Source organism: Asterias rubens, chromosome 12, assembly GCF_902459465.1.
Source record: "Asterias rubens chromosome 12, eAstRub1.3, whole genome shotgun sequence".
NCBI lineage: Eukaryota > Metazoa > Echinodermata > Asteroidea > Forcipulatida > Asteriidae > Asterias > Asterias rubens.
Genome location: NC_047073.1, coordinates 7986335 through 8000613, shown reverse-complemented (window position 1 = coordinate 8000613; position 14279 = coordinate 7986335). Strand labels below are relative to the sequence as shown.

The following is a 14279-nucleotide window of genomic DNA, read 5'->3' as shown; positions in this document are numbered from 1 at the left end:
TTCCAAGCAATGGCTCAAATGAAAGCTTGTAACTTTTTCGACCCCCCACCAAAATACCTATTGAATTTTAAATCAACATTTTTTGGTCAAATCGGCAAAAAATCTGACATAGCATCTTTAAAGCCATTGGACCCTTTCAGTACAGAAAAAAAAAAAAGTTCACAGATTTACAAATAACTTACAGGGTTTACAGAAGGTAGTGGTGAAAGACTTCTCTTGAAATATTATTCCATAAAATGCTTTACTCTTTGAGAAAACAGTAAAACAATATCAATTCTCGTTAGCGAGAATTACAGATTTATTTTAAACACATGTCATGACACGGCGAAACGCGCGGATACAAGGGTGGGTTTTCCCGTTATTTTCTCCCGTCTCCGATGACCGATTGAGCCTAAATTTTCACAGGTTTGTTATTTGATATAATATGTTGTGATACACGAAGCGTCGGCCTTGGACAATACTGTTTTAATACCGAAAGTGTCCAATGGCTTTAAGTGAGAATACTGGTCTTTGACAATTACCAAAGGTGTCAACAAGTGCCTTTAAAAACATGAAATAGTTTATCTTACCCACTGCAGTAGTAAGATTGACATCAAATGTTCCATTTTTGCCTTCGACTGATGTGAAGTGCTTGTTACACAACGTCATGGTGTAAATATCTTCAGTGCCGTTTAATACTTCAAACTCATAGGTCCCGATGGCTATATTCTCCAATTGCGAATACTGAAAACGTTAATAATAATAATAGTAATAATTATAGTATAATAAAAAATTTAATAATAAAAATAAACTTGCACATAGGGCCTTTTACACCCAATGGGCATCTCAAAGAGCTTCCACCATTACATGCATGTATAACCCCTGGTCACTGGACCATTTAATTCATTCCTTAACCCATCTCAGTTCCCAGGGGAGTACACAGCCTATGCAACAAATATGTGCTAAACTAAATTAATCAAAACAACCATCTCTGCCCTTACAGGTTACCATTTACCCCTGGGTGGAAAGAAGCAATTAAAGTTAAGTGTCTTGCTCAGGGACACAAGTGTCACGACAAGGACTAGAACCCACACTCTGCTGAAGATGAGCAGAGTATACTGTTCGAAACGTCGAGACCCAACTGGCTCTTTTCAGAGCCAACACTCACCCTAAGAGATTATACATGGTTATACGCGCAAGTTTACTATTTAGTTATAGTTTCTTCTTGTTTCTCCACACCATGCAAAGCTTCAAACAATACTTAGAAACATCAGAGCTTTGGCCGCAACCTTAAAGAAGTGTCCTATTATTACTAAAGCCAGGCACCTTCCTGCCCAAACTCAAAACTGGGTGTAGACCATAAAGCACTTTGCACAGTGTATCTCTTATCCATGTGGTACAGCCCTGGGATGATAATAATAATAATAACTAGACATAGTGTTTTTTGTTAATTACAAAAACACGGTGTTCGGTTGGACGTTACGTGATGACGTGATTCAAAAACATTGAACCATAAAGATGTTTTTATACAATGTGTCGTTATTTTATAGTTAAATGTGCATTACAGATTTGAGAATCCCCTTAAAATGTTTTAGAAAAGTGTGCCATAATGCGATCGTTAATGCAAAGCCACTCCGGATTTTTAGGTTTAGTTTTTCAACTGAAAATCTTATGTCACGATAAAAAGCCGGTTCTAAACGAAAGCAAGGTCAAACACTAACAAAATACTTTTGTCGTGGAAAAGACCATAAAAATAGCTTATTGGTAGCATTTGTGATTCTCAAGATATAAATTTTCTAGCTATTTAATGTAATGACTTCATCAATGACGTCATCAATTCAAAAAAGGTTGTGGTTTTGGTGCGAGACGTTATCACTCAACTATTGCGATTTTCCGCTCTGCACATAGCGCTCAATGTTTCTAAAATCTTTATACCCAACAGCGCCCTCTTTCGTTGGACCAAAGAGAGCGCCGTTGGATATTCCCCCCAAATTGCGCGCCATATGATTTTTACAAATTTTAAACTTTGATTTAGTGTAGTTTAATGCCCGATGACGTCATTATGACATAGTTAGGTCTGTGGTGTCTTGATACCATGGTTCACCTATCTGTTGAGTTTCAACGTTCAAATCAATCTCAATCTTGAGTTATTCCGTAGATAAGCTCGAAAGTTTTTTTTTAATAAAAAAAACACGAAGGCGAACTTTGATCCAGGGTAACGACCCGGAAGTTAACGTCGTACCATTTTTGCGTTAACTTTTCAAATGTTGTCCAAGTCTTTATCTATTCGATGCCTAAGTATGAACATCATAGCTTTTATATTCGTTGAGATACAGCAACAAGCAAATGTCGTTTTTCTACTTTAAAAACCTTGCCATGACGTCATCAATGACGTCATCATTCCCAAAAAGTGGCGGTTTCGTCTACTCACTATTGCCTATGTACATAGTAAGTTTTAAGTTTGTACAAGCTTTACTTTTGTTTAAAATTGCTGGAGAAGGTTCGCAGGGAAAGAAGAACGCGAGGAAAACTAGACATAAGAATTTGTTTGATAACAAATTCGAGGTGTTCGGATTTCTGGCCTGAATTAACGAGCCATCACTTTTTAAGTTTAGTTGACTGGGGAGATAGTGAGCTATGCTGTGTGTTATTGTGAAAACAAAGTGAATAGCTATTAAATAACCAGCAACAAGCAAATGTCGTTTTTCAACATTAAAAACCTTGTCATGACGTCATCAATGACGTCATCATTCCCAAAAAGTGGCGGTTTCGTCTACTCACTATTGCCGAGGTACACAGTAAGTTTTAAGTTTGTACAAGCTTTACTTTTTTTTTAAATTGCTTGGGAAGGTTCAGAGGTAAAAAAGAACACGAGGAAAATTAAATCTATGAACAGATTGTTGATAGCTTTTTAATTTTCACAGAAAGTAAAAGTGTAAATCTATTACATTTATACCTTTCTTTGCACAGAAAACAAATGCTAAGGTTAATACTTATTAAAGCGATGTATTTTATTAGTAAAGAGCTAACTATGTGCAAAGTTTGAAGGTTTTGTGATCCTTGTGATGTTTAACTCAAGAGTAAACTTCTTAAAAGGTTAACTGGATTTGGGGAAACTTTATACGAAACAACAGTTTACTAATTTTAGACTTGTGAAGTAAATAACTGTAAATAACTGTAAGTATTACAGAGGTTTCGCAAGTGTACGACACGGGTACAGATACAACTACGATAACTGGGATGCACGTTAGATTTTGTTAGGCATTAAATAAACACTTATTTTGAAAAGCAATGATTTGTTCACAAAGCTTTACCGTGTAGCGCGCTAAACACTGCCGTGAGTGCCGGATAGAAACACCCTTCACGAGTCGATGTCACGAATCCGCTTCCCGGTGTTTGATCAAAGCATAACCAATGTTCGTCTTTTTCTGGTTGCATTTTCTCACATAATTAAAAGTCATACGAATCACTGAAGTAGGTGGCCATCTCAGCGAAGCTTCGTCTTTAATTCCGTTTTGATAATTAAGCCATGAGAAGGGCGAACAGGGGAACAATTTGACGCCGAATATGATATGAGCGGACTTCAATTGTAAAATGTTGGTACACCATTAAACTAGCGCTAAGTTTGAGCAGGATTAGTCATCTATAACGGGATGCAAAATTTATGTTGAAATGTACGTAGTTTTAGAGATCAAAAATTGTAAAATTGTTCAACTTTTGGTTTGAACCGGAAGTCAAGGTCAAATGGGGTCATTTTGTGTGTAGCGTTTTTTGAAGTTTGATCGACCTGTCCGATGATATGTAGATTGTCAAAATCCACCATGTGGTTCAGGAGTTATGATTTCTTTAAAATATTTAACTTTGATTTGTTGTAATTCAAAACCTGATGACGTCATCATGACATCATTAAGTTTGTGTGGTCTTATTATTAAGGTTCAATTGTCTGATGAGTTTCAATGTTAAATTCCATATCAATCTTGAGTTATGACAACAAATTGTCTTTTTTTACAAAAAAACACAAAAAACACAAAGGCAGAGTTTGACCTTCCGGTACGACCGGAAGATGAGGTCATACGATTTTGGCGTTAACTTTACAAATGTTGTCCAAGTCTTTATCTATCTGATGCCCAAGTATGAACATCATAGCATTAATATTCGTTGAGATACAGCGAAAAGCAAATGTCGTTTTTCTACTTTAAAAACCTTGCCATGACGTCATCAATGACGTCATCATTCCCAAAAAGTGGCGGTTTCGTCTACTCACTATTGCCTATGTACATAGTAAGTTTTAAGTTTGTACAAGCTTTACTTTTGTTTAAAATTGCTGGAGAAGGTTCGCAGGGAAAGAAGAACGCGAGGAAAACTAGACATAAGAATTTGTTTGATAACAAATTCGAGGTGTTCGGATTTCTGGCCTGAATTAACGAGCCATCACTTTTTAAGTTTAGTTGACTGGGGAGATAGTGAGCTATGCTGTGTGTTATTGTGAAAACAAAGTGAATAGCTATTAAATAACCTTTTTTCTAAGCGTTTTTTAGAACTTCCAGTTTAGACAGGTGAAAAGGTCAATACAAGGTCATCAACATATTCTTTTTTGTGAAGTATGTGGAGCCCTTTCATATGGTGTATATTGTCGAGATGGCTTGTGTAGTTAAGGAAATATGAATTTATGAATATTGACGACTGTAGAAGAGACTAGATTTAACCGAAGGGAAGGATTAAGTGACAAAACGCTTTGAGCAGAAACTATACAGGAAGTTGCAGCACACTTGGGGTTTGTATAGGTGTAACACGTTGTACGTTGTACATACGGTTTTAGTGCTGTACCAATGGGGATAATACGCAGGTGCGCTTAAACGACTGGAAATAAAGGTCAAACAGGGGTCATGTCAATGCAAAAGTTTGAGCACGGTCAACAATTTGCAAACTGATGCAAACATTGTGAAAATATGACGAGCAGTTGTTGAGATAGGAATGTTTGAAATTTTGTTAAACCTGAAGACCGCAAGGTCAAATTGGGTTCGCAGTTGTGGGTGACCTTTTGGATGAAGTTTTGGTCGTAAAAAAGCGTTGGTTAGATGAAAAGTTATGATTTGGTGAAAGAATACCGCATTTGTAGATCTTTATAAGAGGTTTCATGTACAAAAAGAATCTTGAATGTAGCTCTTTTGGTTTTGAAGATATGATTTTTCAAATTATTTAAGGTTTATTTAACGTTTATTTAACGTAATGACGTCACCATTCCAAAAAAGTTGCGGTGCCGTCTACTCACCGAGGTTGATGTTCATGAGAAGTTTCAAGTTCATACAAGTTTCAGTTTTTCTCAAAATTGGCGGAGAACGTTCAGGCAGAAGAAGACGGAGAAATGAAGGTTTGTCATATTAAACTTCAGCTTCCGGTTTGACAGGATTTAAAGGTCAAATGGGGTCACACTTTGTGCAAAACATATAGAATTGACAGAGAGCTCAAAATTGATGTAATGATTATTAATGTACCACGTTTCATTAATAAGATACACAATTTTGTATGTACAAACTTATACTTCCGGGTTCGACCGGAAATGAAGGTCAAATGAGGTCACACATTGTAAACATTTGTAGAATCGTCGAAGGGCCTTAAAATTAAGTTATTATATTAATACACAAAATAATATTATTCAGATACGATTTTTTATAAAACAAACTACTACTTCCGGTTTCGACCGGAAGTAAAGGTCAAATGGGGTCACACCCTGTGTAAGATTTGTTTAATACTTCATGACCTTTCATATGGTGTAAAGATCACGTATGTAGCATATCTGATTCTGGAGATATGAGTATTTTAATAAAAAACTTCAATTTAATATAATGACGTCATCGATGACGTCATCATTCCAAATTTTGTTCTTTGTCATATACACGCTTTGGTCTAAGTACGTGGTAAGTTTCAAGTCCGTACATGCTGTATTTTTTGAGATAGCAAAATAATTTTTTTTTCGACCTCGTGTACCATTTTCGTTGTGACGTAGCTATGACGTCACACATTATATTTTTAGAATGCTCTTGAGTTTAAAAAAATTTTATGCATTGGACATTTTTTCATATTTTTATTCACTTAAGCTCTAGAGCCCAAAATAACATGATTTGTTACTTTAACTTCCGGTTTCGACCGGAAGTAAAGGTCAAATGGGGTCACGTTGTGCACCGCATTTGTAGATCTTTATAAGAGGTTTTATGTAAAAAAAGAATCTTGAACGTAGCTCTTTTGGTTTTGAAGATATGATTTTTCTAATTATTTAAGGTTTATTTCACGTTTATTTAACGTAATGACGTCATCAATGACGTCACCATTCCAAAAAAGTTGCGGTGCCGTCTACTCACCGAGGTTGATGTTCATGAGAAGTTTCAAGTTCATACAAGTTTCAGTTTTTCTCAAAATTGGCGGAGAACGTTCAGGCAGAAGAAGAAGACGGAGAAAAAAAAAAAAAAAAAAAAACTTAACAATAACAATAGGTTTTCGGCTAAAAGCCGAACACCTAAAAAACAAAAAACAGAACAATAACAATAGTTGTTCGGCTGTTGGCCGAACACCTAATAATAATAATAACTAGAGGTACATGTACAGTTTTTGTTTACTACAAAAACAAGGTGTTCGTGGTGAGTGAGTGAATGAATTGGTGACAACATTTTACCTCATCAATCCAATGACTGGTTAAGGAGTTATGATTTTTTTACAAATTAAACACCAACTTCCGGTTTGCATCGGATAAAAGGTCAAATAGCGGTTACTTTTTATGTAGGGCGTGATAAGTTTATTAAGACCTTTTAAATGATGGATGGGTTGTAAAAATCCAATATTTGGTTTAGAAGTTATGATTTTTTCAAATATAAAGTTTCAACTTCCGTTTTGAACCGGAAGGTACTGTCAAATGAGGTCACACTTGGTAGCGTTGGTGATGTCTTTTGAGTTCTTTCTTTTGACGTATAGATGATAAAAATCAAATCATGTGGTTTACGATTTTTTTTATTTTTCAACCATTATATATCAGTTTCCAACTTTAACTGGAAGTCAAGGTCAAACAAGAGTCGCATATTGTATAGCACGTGATAAGTCTATTAAGACCTTTCAGATGATGCATAGATTGAAAAAATCCAATGTATGGTTCAGATGTTATGATTTTTTTCAAATATTAAACATCCGGTTTTAACCGGAAGACAATTTTGTCAGGTCACAAATTATAGCGTTAGTAGTGTTTTTCAAAGCCTTATCTGACGACGTTCAGATAATAAACAACTAATTTCTGGTTCTGGGGTAATATTTTTTCAAATAATTAACTGCATCTTCCTGTTTAACTGGAGGTCAAGGTTTAATAGTCAATGTTGTGTATCGTTTCTTAAGTTGTTACATACCTACCCAATGACGTATAAATATATAAAAAATCAAAATGTGTGGTTGTGAAATTATTTTTCTTTGACCAATTATTTTCAACCTCCGGTTTGAACAAGAAGCCAAGTTTAAACTGATTTCATTTGTGTAGATCCTGACTAGTTCATTAAAACCTTTCAGCTGATGTATGACTTGTAAACATTTTATAATTATGTGATGGACTATCTGAAGGTGTATAATGTATCTTATAACATCAATGCATATGTATTCCTACTTGTAGTTTTGGTGCGAGACGTTCATTATTACTCAACTACTGCGATTCACCGCGATTCACTCAGCGCTCGATGTTACTAAAAACGTTACAGCGCCCTCTTTCGCTGGACTAAAGAGAGCACTTTTGGGAATTCCCGCGCTTGCACTGCATAGCGTACATAGCGTGCGTTGTTGATCAAAATGGGGTAAACGCGTGGGTCAACAGGTGCTTTGACGTCCCTTTTCGACTGATGTAAAGGTCCAAATTTTGTTATTTCTGTGCAAAAGATTGAGCGGGATTGCTGTTTTACAATCTGAAACAAAAATTCATTGAAATGATCAGTAGTTTTAAAAACATGAATACGATAAGATTTTATGAAATTTTCAAATTTTGTTTTGCACTAGTATTAAAAATATTTTACGTGTTCTGTGAAGCATTTGTCCAACTTTTAATGATCTATCCGATGATGTGTAGATTGTCAAAATCCGATTCATAGTTTTTGAGTTATGATTTTTACAAATATTAAACTTTGATCTAACGTAATTCAATTCCCGATGACGTCATAATGACGTAATTAAGTATGTGTTGTCTTGATACTGAGGTTCAACTATCTGTTGAGTTTCAACATTCCATTCAATCTCAATCTTGAGTTATTCCGTAGAAAAGCTCGAAAGTTGTTTTTTGACGAAAAAAACCCGAAGGTGAACTTCGACCCAGGGTAACGACCCGGATGCTAAGGTCGTACGATTTTGGCATTAACTTTTCAAATGTTGCCCCAGTCTTGGTCTATCAGATGCGAAAACTTTGAACATCATAGCTTTCATATTCGATAAGATACAGCAAAACGAAAATGGTTCCTTTTCAACTTTAAAAACCCTGTAATTTGACACCTAATGACGTCATCGTGACGTAATGAAAACTGTGCCGTCTTCGTATTGAGGTTCAATTGTCTGGTGAGTTTCAAGGTTCAGTTTGGCTTGAATCTTGAGTTATGCTGTAGATAAGAGTTGACGGGAAGAAGAAGGAAGATGGAGAAGAAAAAAAAAAACAGAGCAATAACAATAGGTGTTCGTGCATGAGCACGCACACCTAATAATATTGAAATCTTATAGCACAGGTATCTACCAAACAAGGTACTCAAGGGGCTGAGTAGGCCTATATACAAACTTTCAGAAAGATAGGTTATTGCAGAGATGAATTCTGAGACCCTATTGTACGGCGCATACAGCAGCCACAGCCAGGAACACCAGGGCGAACCCCTTTTCTTTTTGATAAGTGCACAGGGTTCTTTTACATGCGTTACACAACACATGGGACCAACGGCTTTACATCCCATCTGAAGGACAAAGCAATGGTTAAGTGTCTTGCTTAAGGACACAAGTGTCACGGCTGGGGATTCAAACCCACACTCTTCTGATCAGAAACACCAGAGTTTTAATTCGGTGCTCTTAAACGCTCGGCCACGACACTTCCACAAACTTCTGATACTTCTGGTATCTTTGCTTAGCCCAAAGTATTATTGAAACTCCAACATGAGACAGCCACATCACTCCCCCATCTATTTCACAAAGTTCTTTTACCCGAGAAAAAAACGAGCCAAATTTTTTACCTGGTAAATAGCATAGTCCAAATGTTGGAAAACGTCTTCTTTCAAGTAGAGTGCATAGAGCTGTCTGGTTTTAGGATACGCAAAGGAGTCATAACCAGGGTCCCAGTCTTTCAGGAAAATATTGTTGAAAGCCTTCTCGTTGTCTTCAAAGAATGTTGCTTGCTTGAACTGACTCGTCCCAAATTGTACTAGCTGTGAAGTCAAGCAAATGAAAGAGTAAGGATGGTCACATAAAGTGGTGAACAAGCAAACTTGGAAACAATTTGTTTATATAGACCATGTGACCTTTGTTTACAGTAAGTGTTTTCCTGTACATTTTTTGGCTTGTCTGGCAGGCAATACACTGCATTGATCAAATGGTAAAGTTGACATTTTGTGTCATAATTTCCACATAAATCCAAGAGTTATGAAAGTAAAAGCTTGACAAGTTTTTAGGTGCCCTCTTTCATCATATCAAAAGCTGATAAGAATTAGACCGTGCAATCTCCATAAAATAAGATTTTATGTTGTTTTCCATTGAGCTGTGTACAAATCGTGCCTGCAGGAAGTCTAGGCTTGGTGGCTCTTTTGTAAACATGTGATACAAATGTCACAGGTCATCACATTGTCTGTAGAAATCATGTTGGCTCAGTGGTTTCTTTCCCTGTACACCCCAGTTTGAATCCAACCTGAGGAAAGAGCCTTGCATGTGGAGTACAGTTCAATTACCTCGATCCAGCTCAGGAATTTTGTCAATATTAATCCAGGACAAGAAGTCTGATATAATCCTCCAATGTTAATTTTTGGGGGATTTCCTTTGGACTGTACTTCTATCAGAGACATGGTTTCACTAGCTGAAAGGCACACAGTTGTCCAATCCACTAATATACATATTGACTGGCAATGAGGTAACTAGTGTAGGTCTATTCCCTTTGACTTTGAGTGACTAGAAGTTCGGCCTCGGGAAATAGGCCTCTTATCTGGTCACTCACAGGCCCGAGGAAGAATAGACGTACACTAGTTACCGATGATTATGCCAGTCAATATGTGCTTCATAACACACGTCTTAAATGTGATATAAGAACAGAAATCTGGAAAAGAAAGGAAGTTTTGTAGTTGCTGTTCACGGTTCAAGTCAAGAGAGGGTGCTGTAACGGGGCACTATTTTTAAAGACTAGTGCCCGCTCGGGAACTAGTTCCCGCAAAACACGCGTGCGCGATCACTAGACTATATTAGTTCATCACACGTGACAGTGTTTAGCCAACCAGAATACAGAAAAAGCAAGAGGTGTGTTATAAAGACAAGTTAGGCTTCAACCCCCTCCCCCTCTGTGGTTGGAGGGTCTGCTTCAATGCAGTATTATGAACAAAATTAGAGACTATCCGGTTTATTAAAATGTTTGACTGAGCGTCTGACAGCGGCCACTCAAATCAGCTCTGTGTTTTTGTTGCTAATTTCTTAGTATATTGCTCAATTTGTGTTCTTATTCTTATACAACTGGATTTGTTACTACACCTGGAATCTACAGGACTTTTTCTGTGTATCCTGGAGTCATCTGAATTGTGAAAACAGTGTTTTTCTGTTGGAATTTTTCACTGTCTCAGCTGAGAATTCTGGTGTATAAAGCTTACACACACTTACCTAGGTGGCTGCTTCCTGTGCAGTCATCCACCTAATCCATGGACATTGTTCGCCCATCTGGGGACAATGGAGGTAAGTATCCTTTTCATTCTCTCCCTGCTTGCTAGACCATTGTACTGTACTGACTCATCTGTGGTCAGCTTTGTTCCATCAGCATCAATTGTGTCTGGTGCTTGCATCCTGCCAAAGACACATCTCGGCCTCATCCACCGCCGAAGATATCTGAAATGCCCTGTTTCTTACTATGACAACTCCCCAGCCACTTTTCATTTGGAAATTGTGCTTTTTGGTGACATTGCTGTAAATCCCGGCCCTGAAGGTGTAAATAACTCAAACTCAGCAGAAGCTAGTCCAAACTCTGCAAATTCCTACTCACGGAACAAGCTTCTCAGTCTCCGTTATGCCCCATCCACACATGCTACAACTCTTCTGCCTTCCTGTATATTATCATTACAGAACCTTGGCCTTTTTGTAAATCCCAGCACTGTTTACCGACCTACACATCGTGGTAAAAAAACTGGTCGCCGTAGAACTGTTCATAAACCCCCTGTACCCGAAGTTACACTCCCTTCTGTTCCAGTACCAGTGACTACAGCCAAATCTCAACTCAGCCTTTGTGTTCTAAACACACAGTCCATCTGTAACAAGTATGACGATTTTGCTGATTTTGTTCTGCAAAAAGATCTGGACCTTGTTGCCGTTTCAGAACCATGGCTGAGACCAGACGACACCTTAACATGTCGTCAGTGTACCCCTGCTGGCTACTACTTTCATCAAATCCCAAGACCTCACAAGACTGGTGGAGGAGTTGCAATACTGTACAGATCTACTTTATCTGTCTCTGTGAAAAGTAATGACGTCCAGTACACAACTTTTGAATCTCTCCATGCTGAAGTTTCCGGAAACTCTAAATCTGTTCACCTTGTCATTGTATACAGACCTGAAAGAGATTCAAACGGCCAACATGTGACTTTCTCAAGTTTTCTAAGGGAGTTTGAGAATTCGATTTTGGAATTTCTGCTTCATCCATCGGAAATCATCATTACCGGCGACTTTAACATTTATGTTGATGACGTCCACAACACCAATGCAAACCAGTTTAAGCATCTACTTCAAGCTTTTGGTCTTACCCAGCATATCAAGGAGCCGACTCATCGTCTCGGTCATTGCCTGGACCTTGTCATAACTCGTGAAATCTCCCCACCAATTGTCTCAAACTTTTTCATTCTACCTGGATTATATGACCATTATGCAGTCATGTGTAACCGTCACTATAAAGAGCCGACAATGGAAACATGTGAATCCTCCCGAAGTGTTCCGCGACATAGGCACTCATTTAGCAAATCTAGAAGTTGATCATGACTGCTTGGATTCCTATGTCAGCCAATATGAGAATACAGTCAGTGGCATCTTGGATAAATACGCACCTTGGAAAACGAGATCAGTCAAGGTCCGAACTGAAGTCTCCTGGTTCAATGATGATATTCTTACAGCAAGAAAGATCCGTCGTCAACTGGAGCGGAAGTGGCGAAAAAATGGCAAATTGGCAATACAACGACAAGAATATCGCAACCAATGTAAAGTAGTTAGGAATTTGATCAACCAGGCAAAGATCATCCATTATTCATCTCAAGTACAAGAATCCTCAGAAGATCAAAAGAAGCTCTTCAAGATAATTGTTAAGTTGTTGCTCAAACCCAAAACCCCTGTCCTTCCATCCACCTACAATGACCAGGACTTAGCAAATGAGTTCCAGAAATTCTTTGTCACCAAGATTTCAGACATCTGCTCATCATTTTCATCAGTCCCTTACAACGTGCCGCAGACATTGCCACATCTTCAACCAGAGTGTAGACTACCTGTGTTTGAGCCTGCCACTGTTGCTGAGATTCAAAGGGTTATTATGAAATCTCCTTCAAAATCCTGTGAGCTGGATCCAGTATCAACATCCATGATAAAGCAACACATTGATATATTTGTACCCTACATCACTAAGCTTGTAAACGAATCTCTCAGTTCCGGTTGTTTCCCCGATAGCCTCAAAGTGTCCTACATCAGGCCGCTCATCAAGAAACCAAACCTGGACAAGGAGATATTCAAAAACTACAGACCGGTTGCAAACTTAAAATATCTTGGAAAAGTCATCGAACAAGTAGTGTCATCACGTATTTCTGATCACATTCATACTTTCAACCTGTCCGACGTGTTCCAGTCAGCATACAAGCCTTTCCATGGGACCGAGGCTGCACTAGTCCGTGTGAGCAACGATATTCTCTCTTCTATGGACAATGGTAACCTTACAGCACTAGTCCTGCTAGACTTGAGTGCTGCTTTTGACACTGTTGATCATAACATCCTTCTCTCTTGGCTCCAGCATCACCTTGGCATAGAGGATGCAGCCCTAGCATGGTGCAAATCGTATCTCCACAATAGAACTCAGCCTGTATGTATTGGCACCGCGATATCCGACCCTGTTGTTTTGAACTACTCTGTGCCACAGGGGTCGGTACTCGGCCCGCAGTGGTTTACGCTGTACACTTTACCGATTCGAGACATCATCCTCAAATTTAATCTGAATTACCATGTGTACGCAGACGACACTCAGCTATACATCACGTTTAAATCTTTAAACGCCAATGCATCTATTGCAAGACTTGAGAAATGCATCCAAGAGATTCGACGTTGGACACAACAAAACTTCCTGAAGTTAAATGATGATAAGACAGAGTTCCTTTTATTTGGGTCACGTCAACAGTTAACTAAGGTTTCAGTGCCATACGGTGATGCTCGGATAGTTCCCTCGCTGAAAGCTCGGAACTTAGGGGTTATTTTTGATTCATCAATGACACTTCAGCCACACATCAACAACATTGTTCGTTTATCATCATATCACATCAGGAATATAGGTAAGATTCGCAAGTACTTGGACAAAAGTGCCACTGAAAAGGTCATTCACGCATTTGTTACTTCTCGTCTTGACAACGGCAATGCTCTTCTCTACAGTCTTCCTAACAACCAGATTTCCCGACTTCAACGGCTCCAAAATACTGCTGCCCGCATTGTGACACTGTCTAGAAAATCCTGTTCTATCACCCCCATTCTGAAACAACTACACTGGCTCCCTATCTCTCAACGAATCATCTTCAAGCTGATGCTCATTGTCCACATAGCTCTAAATGGCAAGGCTCCCCACTATATTTCTGAACTGCTTCAAGTTTACACTCCATCAAGGAATCTTCGATCAAGTTCCATGCTTCTCCTCATTGAACCCAAGTCTCGACACTCATGGGGTGACAGGTCTTTTTCTTCAGCTGCACCACGCATCTGGAACTCTCTAACACTTAATCTGCGATCTTGTCTTTGTACCACAAAATTCAAGTCTCTTCTCAAAACTTATATTATGTCACAGGTTTTCAATGACTAATTTTGTTGTGTCTGTTTTTCTTTGTGTT

The 14279-nt window shown here is 38.2% G+C and overlaps 1 protein-coding gene across 1 annotated transcript in view; it reads right to left on the bottom strand.

The window, feature by feature from the left end:
* The window catches only part of LOC117297619 (mucolipin-3-like), a 36080-nt gene that overhangs the window by 19413 nt on the left and 2388 nt on the right, over window positions 1-14279 (bottom strand). Inside the window, exons 3-4 of the mRNA XM_033780744.1 lie at window positions 9207-9398; window positions 570-723 (exon numbers count right to left, since the gene is read on the bottom strand). Of these exons, the coding sequence (XP_033636635.1) occupies window positions 570-723; window positions 9207-9398 (346 nt within the window). The remainder of the gene's footprint in view (window positions 1-569; window positions 724-9206; window positions 9399-14279) is intronic.